The sequence below is a fragment of the Chiloscyllium plagiosum genome, chromosome 34 (genome assembly GCF_004010195.1).
Source record: "Chiloscyllium plagiosum isolate BGI_BamShark_2017 chromosome 34, ASM401019v2, whole genome shotgun sequence".
In the NCBI taxonomy this organism is placed as follows: domain Eukaryota; kingdom Metazoa; phylum Chordata; class Chondrichthyes; order Orectolobiformes; family Hemiscylliidae; genus Chiloscyllium; species Chiloscyllium plagiosum.
The window spans coordinates 38,015,630-38,031,231 of record NC_057743.1 but is presented as its reverse complement, the minus strand read 5'-3'; the positions used below and the strand labels follow the sequence as shown (position 1 = coordinate 38,031,231).

At 43.9% G+C, this 15,602-nt stretch overlaps 1 protein-coding gene across 21 annotated transcripts in view; it reads right to left on the bottom strand.

Moving 5' to 3' along the window:
* kif1b (kinesin family member 1B) overlaps positions 1 to 15,602 on the bottom strand; it is a 244,283-nt gene that overhangs the window by 110,571 nt on the left and 118,110 nt on the right. For all 21 annotated transcript variants that reach the window (XM_043676209.1, XM_043676211.1, XM_043676217.1 and 18 more), the window contains one exon: positions 4,034 to 4,136. In XM_043676209.1, the coding sequence (XP_043532144.1) occupies positions 4,034 to 4,136 (103 nt within the window). The remainder of the gene's footprint in view (positions 1 to 4,033; positions 4,137 to 15,602) is intronic.

Genomic DNA, 15,602 nt, shown 5'->3' with positions numbered 1-15,602 from the left:
AGGGAGAGAGAGCGCGAGAGGGAGAGAGAGCGCGAGAGGGAGAGAGAGCGCGAGAGGGAGAGAGAGCGCGAGAGGGAGAGAGAGCGCGAGAGGGAGAGAGAGCGCGAGAGGGAGAGAGAGCGCGAGAGGGAGAGAGAGCGCGAGAGGGAGAGAGAGCGCGAGAGGGAGAGAGAGCGCGAGAGGGAGAGAGAGCGCGAGAGGGAGAGAGAGCGCGAGAGGGAGAGAGAGCGCGAGAGGGAGAGAGAGCGCGAGAGGGAGAGAGAGCGCGAGAGGGAGAGAGAGCGCGAGAGGGAGAGAGAGCGCGAGAGGGAGAGAGAGCGCGAGAGGGAGAGAGAGCGCGAGAGGGAGAGAGAGCGCGAGAGGGAGAGAGAGCGCGAGAGGGAGAGAGAGCGCGAGAGGGAGAGAGAGCGCGAGAGGGAGAGAGAGCGCGAGAGGGAGAGAGAGCGCGAGAGGGAGAGAGAGCGCGAGAGGGAGAGAGAGCGCGAGAGGGAGAGAGAGCGCGAGAGGGAGAGAGAGCGCGAGAGGGAGAGAGAGCGCGAGAGGGAGAGAGAGCGCGAGAGGGAGAGAGAGCGCGAGAGGGAGAGAGAGCGCGAGAGGGAGAGAGAGCGCGAGAGGGAGAGAGAGCGCGAGAGGGAGAGAGAGCGCGAGAGGGAGAGAGAGCGCGAGAGGGAGAGAGAGCGCGAGAGGGAGAGAGAGCGCGAGAGGGAGAGAGAGCGCGAGAGGGAGAGAGAGCGCGAGAGGGAGAGAGAGCGCGAGAGGGAGAGAGAGCGCGAGAGGGAGAGAGAGCGCGAGAGGGAGAGAGAGCGCGAGAGGGAGAGAGAGCGCGAGAGGGAGAGAGAGCGCGAGAGGGAGAGAGAGCGCGAGAGGGAGAGAGAGCGCGAGAGGGAGAGAGAGCGCGAGAGGGAGAGAGAGCGCGAGAGGGAGAGAGAGCGCGAGAGGGAGAGAGAGCGCGAGAGGGAGAGAGAGCGCGAGAGGGAGAGAGAGCGCGAGAGGGAGAGAGAGCGCGAGAGGGAGAGAGAGCGCGAGAGGGAGAGAGAGCGCGAGAGGGAGAGAGAGCGCGAGAGGGAGAGAGAGCGCGAGAGGGAGAGAGAGCGCGAGAGGGAGAGAGAGCGCGAGAGGGAGAGAGAGCGCGAGAGGGAGAGAGAGCGCGAGAGGGAGAGAGAGCGCGAGAGGGAGAGAGAGCGCGAGAGGGAGAGAGAGCGCGAGAGGGAGAGAGAGCGCGAGAGGGAGAGAGAGCGCGAGAGGGAGAGAGAGCGCGAGAGGGAGAGAGAGCGCGAGAGGGAGAGAGAGCGCGAGAGGGAGAGAGAGCGCGAGAGGGAGAGAGAGCGCGAGAGGGAGAGAGAGCGCGAGAGGGAGAGAGAGCGCGAGAGGGAGAGAGAGCGCGAGAGGGAGAGAGAGCGCGAGAGGGAGAGAGAGCGCGAGAGGGAGAGAGAGCGCGAGAGGGAGAGAGAGCGCGAGAGGGAGAGAGAGCGCGAGAGGGAGAGAGAGCGCGAGAGGGAGAGAGAGCGCGAGAGGGAGAGAGAGCGCGAGAGGGAGAGAGAGCGCGAGAGGGAGAGAGAGCGCGAGAGGGAGAGAGAGCGCGAGAGGGAGAGAGAGCGCGAGAGGGAGAGAGAGCGCGAGAGGGAGAGAGAGCGCGAGGGAGAGCGAGCGCGAGGGAGAGCGAGCGCGAGGGAGAGCGAGCGCGAGGGAGAGCGAGCGCGAGGGAGAGCGAGCGCGAGGGAGAGCGAGCGCGAGGGAGAGCGAGCGCGAGGGAGAGCGAGCGCGAGGGAGAGCGAGCGCGAGGGAGAGCGAGCGCGAGGGAGAGCGAGCGCGAGGGAGAGCGAGCGCGAGGGAGAGCGAGCGCGAGGGAGAGCGAGCGCGAGGGAGAGCGAGCGCGAGGGAGAGCGAGCGCGAGGGAGAGCGAGCGCGAGGGAGAGCGAGCGCGAGGGAGAGCGAGCGCGAGGGAGAGCGAGCGCGAGGGAGAGCGAGCGCGAGGGAGAGCGAGCGCGAGGGAGAGCGAGCGCGAGGGAGAGCGAGCGCGAGGGAGAGCGAGCGCGAGGGAGAGCGAGCGCGAGGGAGAGCGAGAGTGCGAGAGAGAGAGTGCAATACAGGAGGAGCGTGTAGAAGATTTCACCATCTGAGAGATAGCATGAACAGGTTTAGTAACACTATACTATTCCTGCACCTGACTACTGGATAGGACATCAGTGCTATCTCTGGTCAAAAAGCCTTTGGCACAAATGAACTCAAGGAATAGGAGTAAGCTTTTTGGCCCCTCAGGACTGCCCCACTATTCAACAGGCTCATGGTTGGTCTTCCCCAGGCCTCAATTCCTCTTTCATGCCATCTCAGCATAACCTTCAACTTCCTGAAATCTCAAAAGTCTATTTCCTCTTTAAATCCCACAACACTCTGGGATAGAGAATTCAAGATATGGACTACCATCTGGGAGAAGAAATATCAACTTTAAATGAGTTCCACTTCTTCTAAGCTATAACTCGAGTTCAAGACTCCCCCACTGGTAGAAACATCTATCTTGTCAAGATCCCTCAGAATCATGCATGTGTCAATAAGATCATCTCTCCATCTTCAAAACTCCAAATAAACCAAGACGTAACTTTTTATTCATTCTTGATAAGTCAGTCCCTTTCAACCTAGGAATCAATCCAGAGAATATCTTTTGACCAGCCTCCAATGCCAGTATGTCCTCTTAAATGCAGGGACCAAAACTGCAGAGAACTCCAGGTGCAGCCTCACTAACTCCCTCTACTAATGTAACATGACTTCCCTCTTTATAAACTCCATACCCCTCGCATTAAAGGCCAAAATTCAATTTGCCTTCTTGAACACGTATTGCAGATTTGGGTAAGATGATGCCAGATCTTTTGAGGAATAAAAAAAGCCACTGAACAATTCGCGCAAAAGCAGCAAAGCAATGATTGCTATCCATCCTTCAGACTGACCAGCTGAACAACGTGCCACCTATCTCACTCATTAGGATCTCACCATCTTTAAAACTTGGCTAACATTCTACTGAATGACTGAAGAGAAAGTTGACAAGATTAAGTCCATTAGTGTATTGCTCAAGTGTTCTGAACTTTGGCTAGTCATTTAAAAGACTAGCATCAAAGAATCACTACAGTGTGGACACAGGCCATTCAGCCCATTGAGTTTACTCGGGCCCGCTAAAGAGCATCCCATCCACTCCCACCCTATCCCTGTAACTCTGCATTTCCCATGGCTAATCCACCTAACTTACACATACAGTCACAGAGGTACAGCATGGAAACAAACCCTTCGGTCCAACTCATCCATGCTGACCAGATCCAAACCCTTCCTATTCATGTACCCACCCAGATGCCTTTTAAATGCTGTAATTGTACCAGCCCCCACTTCCTCTGGCAGCTCATTCCATACACGCACCACCTTCTGCATGAAAAAGTTGCCCCTTAGGTCCCTTTTAAATCTTTCCCCTCTCACCCTAAATTTACGTGCTCTAGTTCTGGACTCGCTCACCCCAGGGAAAAGACCTTGTTTATTTGGACTGTGGGAGGAAACCCATGCAGACACAGGCAGGATCTGCAAATTCTACATGGACAGTTGCCCAAAGGTGGAATCGAACCTGGGTCACTGGTGCTGGCGTGCAGAAGTGCCTCTGCATAAAGTTTTGTTGAAAGACCAAAGACCTCCATGATATAGTACTGATAAAATTTACCAAGATATTCTCAGAACAGAAAAAGAATGAGTGCAAGCCAAGAACACAGGAGAGTGATATAATCAAACATCTTAAATCAACAGTGACACTCCCCTTCATTTCCTGCTCCACCCTCCTCTTCCATTTTTGAGTCCTTTTATCTTGCTTTGTTGAAGATGTCAAGCAAGTGTATAGTGGTCATATTTTATCACCAACTGCTTGGTCACATTTTGAAATGGATCCCAATAGATTAACAGGGACCTGGATTCATTTAAATCCTTTCATGCTTTAAATCGGAGATCTTCCTGATAACCTGAGAGTGGCACTGTGAAGAAGTCATGGTCAACCAAAATACGTCACCTTCCTCCTCCTCCTCCTCCTCCTCCTCTTCCTCGGTTGTTTCTGCAGCGAGTGAACGGGTTTCCACTTGTTTCTGTAAAGCTTCGAGCTTACTTTCATAGTCCTGGCAATAAAGACAGAAGACGTGTAGAAGAAAGGACAAGTGCAGAGGGCCAACAAGGCTCCATAAGTCAAAGACTTTGTGATGGCAGAGGTTCGAAAGGTCACAGGTCATTGCATTTGATACATGAATAACATATCTTGCTGCAAAAACCAAGATTTGATTTGCACTTTAAAGTAGATGTTTTCTTTCAATTAATCTTGAAAAGACTGAGCTAAGAGTTGAATACAGGATCCTAATTTTTCTTTCAGTGCAATAGATGCATATAAAGCATGAAAAATTGAATCAGAAATGCTTGATTAAATTTATAGGTTTTAACATTATCAATATCTATAAAACGGTGGGTTCCTCTAGACTTCTTTAGACTTCATAAAGAAATGCCCAAAGGGAAATCCAAGAGTGGAAAGTTAATTCAACATAGCCCCTCGAAGCAAAACCGCAATAAGATACAAGAGGTTAACTGAAAAATAAATACAGCATAGGTTAGCACATTTATGACTATGAATCACTCAGATGAATACATTTCTCCTTAAAATTCTCAAAGGGAATTAAAGGTGGATGTGGTGTAATCAATGATAACCAACCCATTTACAGTCACAGTAGTACGAGTTTTGTATAACAGCATCCTCTCAATGATGAAAGAGAATGGCTGTGTTATTACGCTGCAATACTATTAGCAATTGAGGCATCAGAAGTTTTGGATCATACTCAGGGTTAGTGAAAACGAAAGCTAATTTCCACTGTAGCTTTATCGCATTAATTAACTTGCAGAGTTAATTACAGACTATGGTAATTTTAGTAGTTTTGCATTTTAAATGTTACAATAGCTCACTGACAAGGATAAATGTAATTAGGTATTAGAGAATTGTATCTGTTTCAAATTGGAGGTCATTTCAATGTTCTGGTTTTCAAAATGCAAATGTACTTTTCTTGGAGAGAACTTCTGATATTGACACAATTAGCTGTTCAATTAATTTGATGGACTGATTTTAACAGGCTTACTACTGGTTAAAAAGAAACTGCAACAACTCTTCTCATTATGTTCACATTCCACACATACAGAGAATCAAAGCTCGTACCCGAGGGAGAAGAAAGCAGATTACCTTCAAACGTTACCTTGTGACAATGTTCTATTTACCAGACAGCATGTAGCAAGCAGTCATTCAGAGATGGCAATTGTGTTTTTTTAAAATACATAAAACACAGTCATAAAATCACAGGCTTAAAGAGTTCACTTTATTCTCGAAGTTCCAGGGTTTTAACTCTGATGTCCACATGATGAAATCTAAACGCAAATCAAGTTGCTTTCCAGCACTCACATAGCTCTGCTCGACACTAAGTATTGGCTCCATAAGACGATGAGAAATAAGAACAGGATCATTCAACATGATCAGATATTCCTCATGACCACTTTGCTTTCTCCACAACCCTCAATTCTCTGACTGTATAAGAATCTCTCAGCCTTAAAGATATAGAAGTATCTAATCCCTCAGCTCTCTATGGCAAAGAGTTCCAGAGACTTTCAACTCTCAGAGAACAACTTTCTCCTCATTTCATTCTTAATTTGGCTCCCCTTTCATTCTGAGACTATGCCCTCTGGTCCTAGACTCCCCCATGAGGAAACATCTCAGCATTTAGCCTGTCAAAACCCTTAAGAATCCTGTTTCAATAAAGATCCCCTCATTCTTGTAAATTCCAGTGAAAAGAGATCCAACTTGTTTAACCTTTGCTCATAAGACAAACCCATCATACAGGGGATCATTCTTGTGAACCACTTCCAATGAAATAATATCTTTCCTTACACAAGGGTACAAAAACTACTCAAAGTACTCCAGCCAGTCTACCTCCACGTATGCAGATGCTAACCAGTTCAACCTCTCTAAACCTCATGAATACTTTTGCACTCTCAAACTGCGCATTCAATATCTCAACACTGATATATCAGAATATCCTCCCTCTGATCAACTCAGAGATCAGAGTTATTATCTGGAGCCCGAATTAAAACATTCACATCATGCCCCTCTTCCCTACTCAGGCACCTGCTGATCCATTCGGTGTAATTTCACCAAGCTTTTCAACTTGGAACTTAGCTTCAAAACCGACGAAGTATCCATTGGTAAAAGCAGCACCTTTGTAACATGGCCTGTCTCCATCAACAGTTCCATCAACTACTTCCTCCCCAACTCAAAATTCAATTTCCTTCCTAAAACCCATCACCTGCGCCAAGCACAGTTTAACTCAAGAAATGCAAGCTAAATTAGATATACTGAGAGTCAAACAAAGAAGATGGTACAAATACACAAAATAGTTGTTTGGTAGAACAGCTTAGACCCATACAGCATAGAGACAGACCCTTCAGTCCAACCAGTCCATACCAACCATAATCCCAAACTAAAGTATTCCCACCTGCCTGCGCCTGGCCCATACCCCACAATGTATGTGGCAGGTACTCATGTGACTCGGCCAACGTTATCTATCTCACATGCGGCAGGCAAGGATGCCCTGAGTCATGGTACGTTGGTGAGACCAAACAGACGCTATGACAACGGATAAATGGACACTGCGCAACAGTCACCAGGCAGGGGTGTTCCCTCCCAGTTGGTCACATTTCAGCAGTCTGGGCCATTTGGCCTCGGACCTTTGGGTGACCATCCTCCCAGGTGGACTTCGGGACAGGAAACAACACAAAGTGGCCAGGCAGAGGCTGATAGCTAAGTTTGGTACCCATGGGGATGGTCTCAACCAGGACCTTGGGTTTATGTCACACTACAGGTGACCCCACTGGACTGGATCACACACACACACACACACACTCTCTCACACAATCACACACATACACCCTCCACTCACACACACACATATTAGTCTATGGGGTGAATTTGTATTTGCAGAATTATATTTGCACATACATTCTATTTTTCTCAAAAAATGCACAATCTGCAGGCAGTAAACGCAGGTAGTCATAGTCATAAAAAAGTACAGCACGGAAACAGACCCTTCACTCCAACTCGCCCATGACGACCAGATATCCTAACACAATCTAGTCCCACCTGCCAGCACTTGGCCTATATCCCTTCAAACCCTTCCTATTCATATACCCATCCAGATGTCTTTTAAATGTTGCAATTGTACCAGCCTCCACCACATCCTCTGGCAGCTCATTCCATACACATACTACCCTCTGCATGAAAAAGTTGCCCCGTAGGTCTCTTTCATATCTTTCCCCTCTCACCCTAAACCTACACCCATAGTTCTGAACTCCCCCATCCCAGGGAAAAGACTTTGTCTATTTATCCTATCCATGCCCCTCATAATTTTGTAAACCTCTCTAAGGTCACCCCTCAGCTTCCAACACTCCAGGGAAAACAGCCCCAGCCTATTCACCCTCTCCCTATAGCTCAAATCCTCACAACTCTGGCAACATCCTTGTAAATCTTTTCTGAACCCTTTCAAGTTTCACAACATCTTTCCAATAGGAAGGAGACCAGAACTGCACGCAATATTCCAAAATTGATCTAACCAATGTCCTGGTACTCAATACTCTGACCAATAAAGGAAAGCATACCAAACACCTTCTTCACTATCCTATCTACCTACAACTACACTTTCAAGGATATATGAACCTGTACTCCAGGGTCTCTGCTCAGCAACACTCCCTAGGACCCTACCATTAAGTGTACAAGTCCTGCTAAGATTTGCTTTCCCAAAATGCAGCACCTCACATTTATCTAAATTAAATTCCATCTGCCACTTCTCAGCTCATGGGCCCATCTGGTCAAGATCTTGTTGTAATCAGAGGTAACCCTCTTTGCTGTCCACTTCATCTCCAATTCTGGTGACATCTACAAACTTACTAACTGTACCTCTTATACTCCCATCCATATAAATAACGAAAAGCAGTGGACCCAGCACCGATCCTCGTGGCACTCTACTGATCACAGGCCTCCAGTCTGAAAAACACACCCCCACCACCACCCTCTGTCTTCTCCCTTTGAGCCAGTTCTGTATGCATCCCTGTCCACCCACAGCATGGTCACAAAGAACATAAGGAACCATGTCAGCCTAAGCCACAAGGAAACTACCCAGACTGCCTCAGCCTTGACCAAACAGGCTAACTAAAATACTAGGCAGCAAACAGGAGATGACTCGAGCCACATCCAGACTGGGGAGTACACTTCCCGAGACAGCCTGACAACAGACTTCCTATCCCTCAGTAAGCACAAGTGCTCCCGAAGCCCTCAGAGCAGCCTCACTCCTCACACACACGAACTCCGCAAAGGGTGCTCAGACTGAAAAGCACCATGGTCCCTCACTTCTGGACTAACCACAATGGAAACCCATTGATGCCAGCTGGGGAAACATTAGCACCTACTCTCACAGAGGATCAGAATCTCCCAACTCAATCACGGACTGATTGCTGCTATAGGATTGTCCTCCCACTGCTTGAGTTTTACTCTTGATTGTACTGTAATTCAGACCATGTGACTGTACCCCTATAAAACTGCCTGTGCCCACTGCTTGGGGAAAAGAGAACCCTTGATCTACCTGCACAGACCGTCAGTTCTATGTTAGCCAAGTCAGTCAATCTCTCTGCCAGCAATATCGCTTGTAATAAACAGCTCGGCAATATCACCCGATCTGGCTTGTATGGTCTCTGTTCAGTTGGGCTCAATTCTCCGACAGTTTGGTGTTGCATCTCTCAGCAGGGTAAACGAACCGGACACTTTAAATTGTGCCCAATTTGGACCTGCCAGCTAGCTCTGTCCCAACGGGTCAGACCTACAAAGGGTTGGACGTCTGGGGGAAGTAGCCACGATTATAATCTAATGCAGCAGCATTTCGGCACTGAGCTGGCTTACCCAAATTGTACCCATTTAGGCAGACACATGATCTGACTAGAAGAGCAGCCATGTGCCTGATCCAGCCAGGGGAAAGACAGACCAGCAGCTGCTCCCGCAAGACAGGAGAGAGTGCTATGAAATTCTCACTTATAAATTCATAGATTGTGGAAAATTCATAGGGGCCCTGCTGTTTCGCCCATCTGGCTTGTGTTTGTCCTGTATGTGTCTCATCTGTTTGTCCTGTTTGTTTCTGTCTTTGTCAGAGCTGCAGTCTATTCCCAGCTCGAACCAGAGGTCAATGAGGTCGCGGGACCGCAAACGTCCAGGAGAAGGACCGCCCCGGGGACAAGTCTAACCTGTCCCGCTGAGGTAGCATTCTGCAGAAACCAACACTCTCAGCGAAGTAACAAGCGTCATGGTAACCAAGTCCGTATGTTATCCAAGCTCATGTGAATGCTGCAACACTATAAGATACCATTTTACCATAGAATTACACAAGATATTCGGCACAAAGAAGGCCATGTTGCCCTATAAGCCCATTCCAGCGATTACATTCCACTCTTTCCTCATCTAATCTAGTATTGCAACCATTTGCTTGTATTTGGAACTTAATTAGCCACTTAAACACATCAACCATCTTGTTCACTTCACCCACTTCCTCAGGCTGTGGATTACTCATTTTCACCAGTCACTGGGTAACAAAACATCTTCTGAATTCCCCATTGGATTTCCTGTTGACTGTCTCATATTCATGGCTTCTAATTCTGCTCTTCCCTGTGAAAGGAAAGATGCTCTCTGCATTCACTCTGTCAGAACCTTGAGATTTTGAAGTAAGTTTCACCTCCACCTTTTTGCTTTCAGGAGAAATAGACCCAGTTTGTCAATCTTCTCTTGATAAATATACCTATGGCATTTTTGGTGTATTCTTGGTAAACTTCTCCAGAGTCAGACCTTATAGAGGTTTATAAAATCATGGGGGGCATGTATAAGGTAAATAGACAATGTCTTTTCCCTGGGTTTGGGGGGGACAGAACTAGAGGATATAGGTTAAAGGTGAAAAGGAAAAAATTTAAAAAGGACCTAGAGGGCAACATTTTCACACAAAAGGTGGTGTATGTATCAAATGAGCTGCCAGAGGAAGCTGGTACAATGACAACACTTAAAAACCACTTGGATGGGGCCATGAAAAGGAAGGGTTTAGAGGGATATGGGTAAAACGCTGACAAATGGGACTAGATTAATTTAGGATATCTGATCAGCATAAACGAGGTGGAGACCAAAGGGTCTGTTTCCGTGCTATACTTCTCTATGACTATATTCTTTGTGTGACAATGATCAGAACTACACACAGTACTGTAAGTCTAGTCTAATCAATGTCCCATACAGGCCCAGTGCAACCCCCTTCACTTAAGGCAGCTCAGAGGAGGTTTGCGAGATTGATTCCAGAAATGAGGGGTTTAGAGGATTGAGCAGTTTAGACATTTACTTGAGTTTATAAGAATGAGAAGACATTTAATTGAGTATATATGGTGCAAAAGGGGATTGGCAAAGTAGGTGTCGAGAGAATGTTTCCTCACGTGGGGTTTTCTAGAATGAGAGATCATAGCTTTAGGTAAGGGCTGGCAGGTTTAAAGCAGAGACGAGGAGAAATTACTTCTCACAGGATCATGAATCGGAGGAATTCATGACCCTATATCACGGTGCATACTTGGACACTGAATACATTTGAGGAGGAGATAAACAGATTTTTAATTAGCTGAAGGGTTATGGAAGATGGGCAGGAAAGTGGAGTTAAGGCTAAAAAGGAGATCAGCCATGATCACATTAAATGGTGGAGCAGGCTCGAGGGGCTGAATGGCCTCCTCCGGCTCCTGATTCTTATTTCAATTCTATCCCATTGGAAATGAAACTCGAGAATGAGATTTGCATTCTTTATGGTTATGTTAAACCGTGGCGCACTTTTAGGATTTAGAGTCAGATATCACAGTGTTCCTTTCCCTCACGTGGACTTGAACCTTCCAAATGTTAAGTGACCACTGCATGCTCCTACCAAATTACTACTTCAATTTATCTGCTTTGAACTTCATTTGCCATATGTAGGTTATTTAATTTGTGTATTTATAAGAATTATTATAAGATGGGAGTGTTTAAATATTGCCATTTAGGATACCAGTACTATCATTACAATAAAATGGAAACTCCACAGTGGAATATTTTAAATGTTGGAAAACTACAATTTAAAATGCTTGTAATAATTCCAGTTCTACCTGACTACACCAGAACTTAGCAGTTTGCTACAAGGCTAGTTAATTTTTTGGGATGGAGAAGTTGATGCAAGCTCAATCCTTGTTTTGCTCATTTCCAGATACAAGCAGAATTTCAGTGTAACCCACACTTGGTATTTCTTTTTTATTATTTTGCTGCAATTTAAAAAGCAAAAAGAAAACTTGTTTTTTTAAATACTATCAAAATGTCTCACACTATATTGTTCAGATATCCTATAGTATAGGGGCAAGTTTCAAATTTATAGCTTTTTTAGAAGAATACTTAGCATTTCGTCCACTTAAAATTTTACTCTTGATTTGCGCAGTTAATTTTCCCATATGAGATTGGATGCCATGGCCATTGAATACTGACAAAAAAGCAAACTATTTCCTCGTTTCAGTCTGTGAAAACTTTACTTCATTTGAGGGATCCTTAAATTGTCTGGAGATGAACTGTTCAGCCAAAACAACTCACTGTCTGCTTCTAGCAAATCAGTAAACTTAAAGAAGATTTCCAAATAATACCTTAATACAGACATAACGGCAATCTAAATAATTATTACTCCAAGGCCAAAGTCACAAGAATAATTTTGACTGGGGCCATTTCAGTGCTGTTGCACTCCTAATTTTTATTTCAATTCGATTCCATTCAAAATGAAACTCAAGTAATAGAAGCCAATTTGGATAATCTGAAGATTGAACCAGAGGAACACAGCTGTGTGGTTCTCCATCATTCCTTTCTTTTATTCATTTATTGGATGATGATGTTGCTGGCTCGGCCATGAGGTACTGCCCATCCTTAAATGCCCATAAAACAGCCAAGAGTCAATCACATTGCTGTGGGTCTGCAGTCACATGTATGCCAGACCAGGTAGTTTCCTTCCCTGAAGGGACATTAATGACCCAGATGGATTTTCCCAATGGATTCACGGTCATCCTTTAGATTCAGAATTCCAGATATTTATTGAATTCAAATTCCACCATCTGCCGTGGCAGGATTCAAACCCAGGTCCACAGAACATTACTCGGATCTCAAGAAAATACCACTAGACCACTGCCTCCCCAATTTACACAGTAATTTCTTGACTTGACCACTTTCCCAGAACCCAGGAGCACAGCTTGTCTATCATACATTAGAAAGATTAATGTCCAAAAGTAAAAAGAAACGTATATCCAGTTATTCACTACCTTATGACAAAAATGTAGAAACCTCGCATCCTGAATGTTAAAAGCAAACTTTAGTTCTGGGAAATCCTTGCATGATAGTCAATTTGGCAAGACAGTGACAAACCATTTTTTTCTAAAACTATCAACAACAATTATTTTCGGAAATTTATTGATGGTTAGCACTTTCCAAATGCAATCAGTCGTCAAAAGTAAAGGAAATCCTTCACAGATTAGATTAGTTCATTACTGGCAGTTTTTCTTTTAATTCTTAATTATTCATCAGGCCCTACAGAATACTCAAAGACCTGAATACAGTGGACATGAGACATGCTAGGGTACAGTCTCAGAGTGAAGGAATGACCATTAGGAACTGAGATGAGGAAGAACTTCTTCAGCCGGAAGGTGGTGAATCTGTGGAACTCATTACCACAAAATGCTGTGAAGGCCAAGTCATTGAGTGTATTTAAGACAGGGATAGATGGGTTCTTGATTAGTATGAGATCAGGGGTTACGAGGAGAAGGCAGGAGCATGAATTGAAAAACATATCAGCCATGATCGAATGGTGGAACAATCCTGATGGGCTAAATGGCCGAAATCAGTTCCTTTATTTTATGTATGACGTCTAAGATTAATATGAAGTGCAGGGGTTTGGGGTGAGGGGGTTTTCTACCACGCCTGGTGAGGGTGAAGACGATTTATTGAGAAAAGCCACCAGAAACTTGAAGGCTTGGCTCTTTATTTGACTGAAACTGTTACAACTTCTCAGAAGATTTGAACTGGGCACTGACATACAGTACAACAGCTAGAAAAGGCAAAAACGTGAAACTGAATACAGATACATCAGTCAGACCACAGTTATTACAAATCCAAAAGTTGTGGAAGTCACAAATTTATAAAACTACCCTTGCATAAAACAAGTTTAGATGTTATCTTTTACTTAGTTAATTCTTGAGGCTCAATGATAAAAAAATTGATTTAACAGATGTCCACAGAGATCCATTTTAAAAGCACACAATGAACCATCCAGGGGAAGGTAAAGTGTCCCAGAGTCGTATGTGATTTACTTCCATTTTTTCAGCTCAAGAAACAGACTAGCACCATTTCCTTAAAGTCATTCTGCAGTGTGTTTCAACATTTGTTATTCAAGTACAGCTAAATCAATGAAATAAAATTAGTAGAATGCATTAAGAGCAACATATTGAAAAATGCAACAGTAATGCAAAAAAATAAGATACCCTGTGAGTGAGATTAATGAGACATTATACTGGAAAGGCACTGGTCAACGTGTAGCTTGAGGCACTGCGGCACTTAGACTTATTTCAAAATTCAATGTCTTTGCAAACAACCAGAATACACATGCATAGATGAATCAAAGTACATCAAGTTTTTAGACAGGTTAGTTAAATGAAACTGCACTATCCCAGATGGTTAATATCTAACTATGTAGCACACTCGGCAATGCTTGTAAACTAAAAATCAAAAACTATACATTTCAGAAGCCGGTCAATTTATATCAATGCATTGTGAAATTGTCATTACACCACGCGTAATCATTTTCCTTCACTAAGGTATTGCAAAAACCCCGGAGAAACGGTTTTTGAGAGAACAATTCATTTGTAGATCACGATCCTTATTTAAATTCATATTCATTACTCAGCAATCAATTACTTGGAAGTTAAATATTTAAATCAGATCCAACGAAGCAGAAACAAATTTCCCAAGAGAAAGGTTTGGGCTTCCATTGAAAATAAAACTTGCCTAAATTTTAAAGATACCCTAGGGTTTAAAACGATAATTCAAAGCTTCCAGAATGTAAAAGGCTGAATAATGTTCAAGATTTGACTTTTTGAAACTCAAAGAACTGAGGCAGAAGCTGCAGTGTATATTTTTTTTGTAGAAAGCATCTAATTATATGTAAAATTAAGGAAATTATAATATGCTGATAAAAAATTCAATTAAATTGAGGGCACTTCCACTGTGGACAAAGCAACCCTGTGCATCACTTCAATCAAGCCAAATCAAAACAGAGTACCCATCATTTGGGCTGTTCACAATCCTAATTTCAGGAATCAAGCAAAAGAATATAATTATCAAAAATGCAATGCCATTAAAGTGGATGCAAAAATGAATTTTTAAAAATCCCAAGCTTTGCACCACTCTGATTGAAGAAGTTCACATGCAAACTACCAATCTCTGAAAGTAATCTTAAAAATGCTACTTCTGAAATTATTCTATTTTGAAATATTTCTCCCACTGCCCAGTATTTTGAGACGAAGCTTTACTTAAGCATATTCAATTGGTTAAAATTTATAAGAGGAAGTAAATAACGTTGGAACGATTTAATTCCTGCATTTGTTAGTCAAATAGAAATGTCTAACATTTCAGCGCACAGTGCAGTTTTCAAATGTTTAAAATACGAAATGCAAATAGAGTTCGGGGACTATTAGATACTTAATTGAATTCTTCCATCACAAATGATACACATCAAAAGGAGAAACTACTTTAATTATTTGCACTGGCTCCCCTAAGAAATGAAAATGATAAATAATACCTGTAGCAAGTTTAGGCTAAAATAAAGCAGTGAAATATCTATTAAGAGCTTCTTGCAAGTGGAAAAAAACACAATTGTTAGTTTACAGTTCCTTTCTGTCAGTCTCTCCCCAACCTTCCTAGACACATTCACAGACATTCACACATGCCACGCCTATAGAAGCTAATTTGTTCCTAACTGTTCAAATTTTATCTGCAAATTGAACAAACCTAAAAACTTTGAAATGCAATATTCCTCTTAGTCAATTTGCTCTGGAGATACCTCAAATCAAAAATTTAACTCACTTAAAATTGCAAAACATTTGTGTAAAATGGCTAAGGGTCACAACTCCAGAGGGTGGGGATTAACTTAATGTTAAACAAGATTTTTAAAGGAACCTAGCAAACAGATACTTCCATTAAATGAAAAGCATTGAAAACTATTCTAAAATAAGTTGGGATATATCATACGGACGTCAAATATAATAATACCGCACCATCTTGTTAGGATTTAGAGGAATTCATCAAATTGGTCAGTGGTCTAAACTGCTTTCCCCAGCAAAAAAAAATACAATTAGGTTTCTGTCATTTAAAAAATGAAACACAATTTGAACCTTTAAACGGACACAGTAATGAAGCAGACGTAGAAAATTGTCTACAGAGGGAT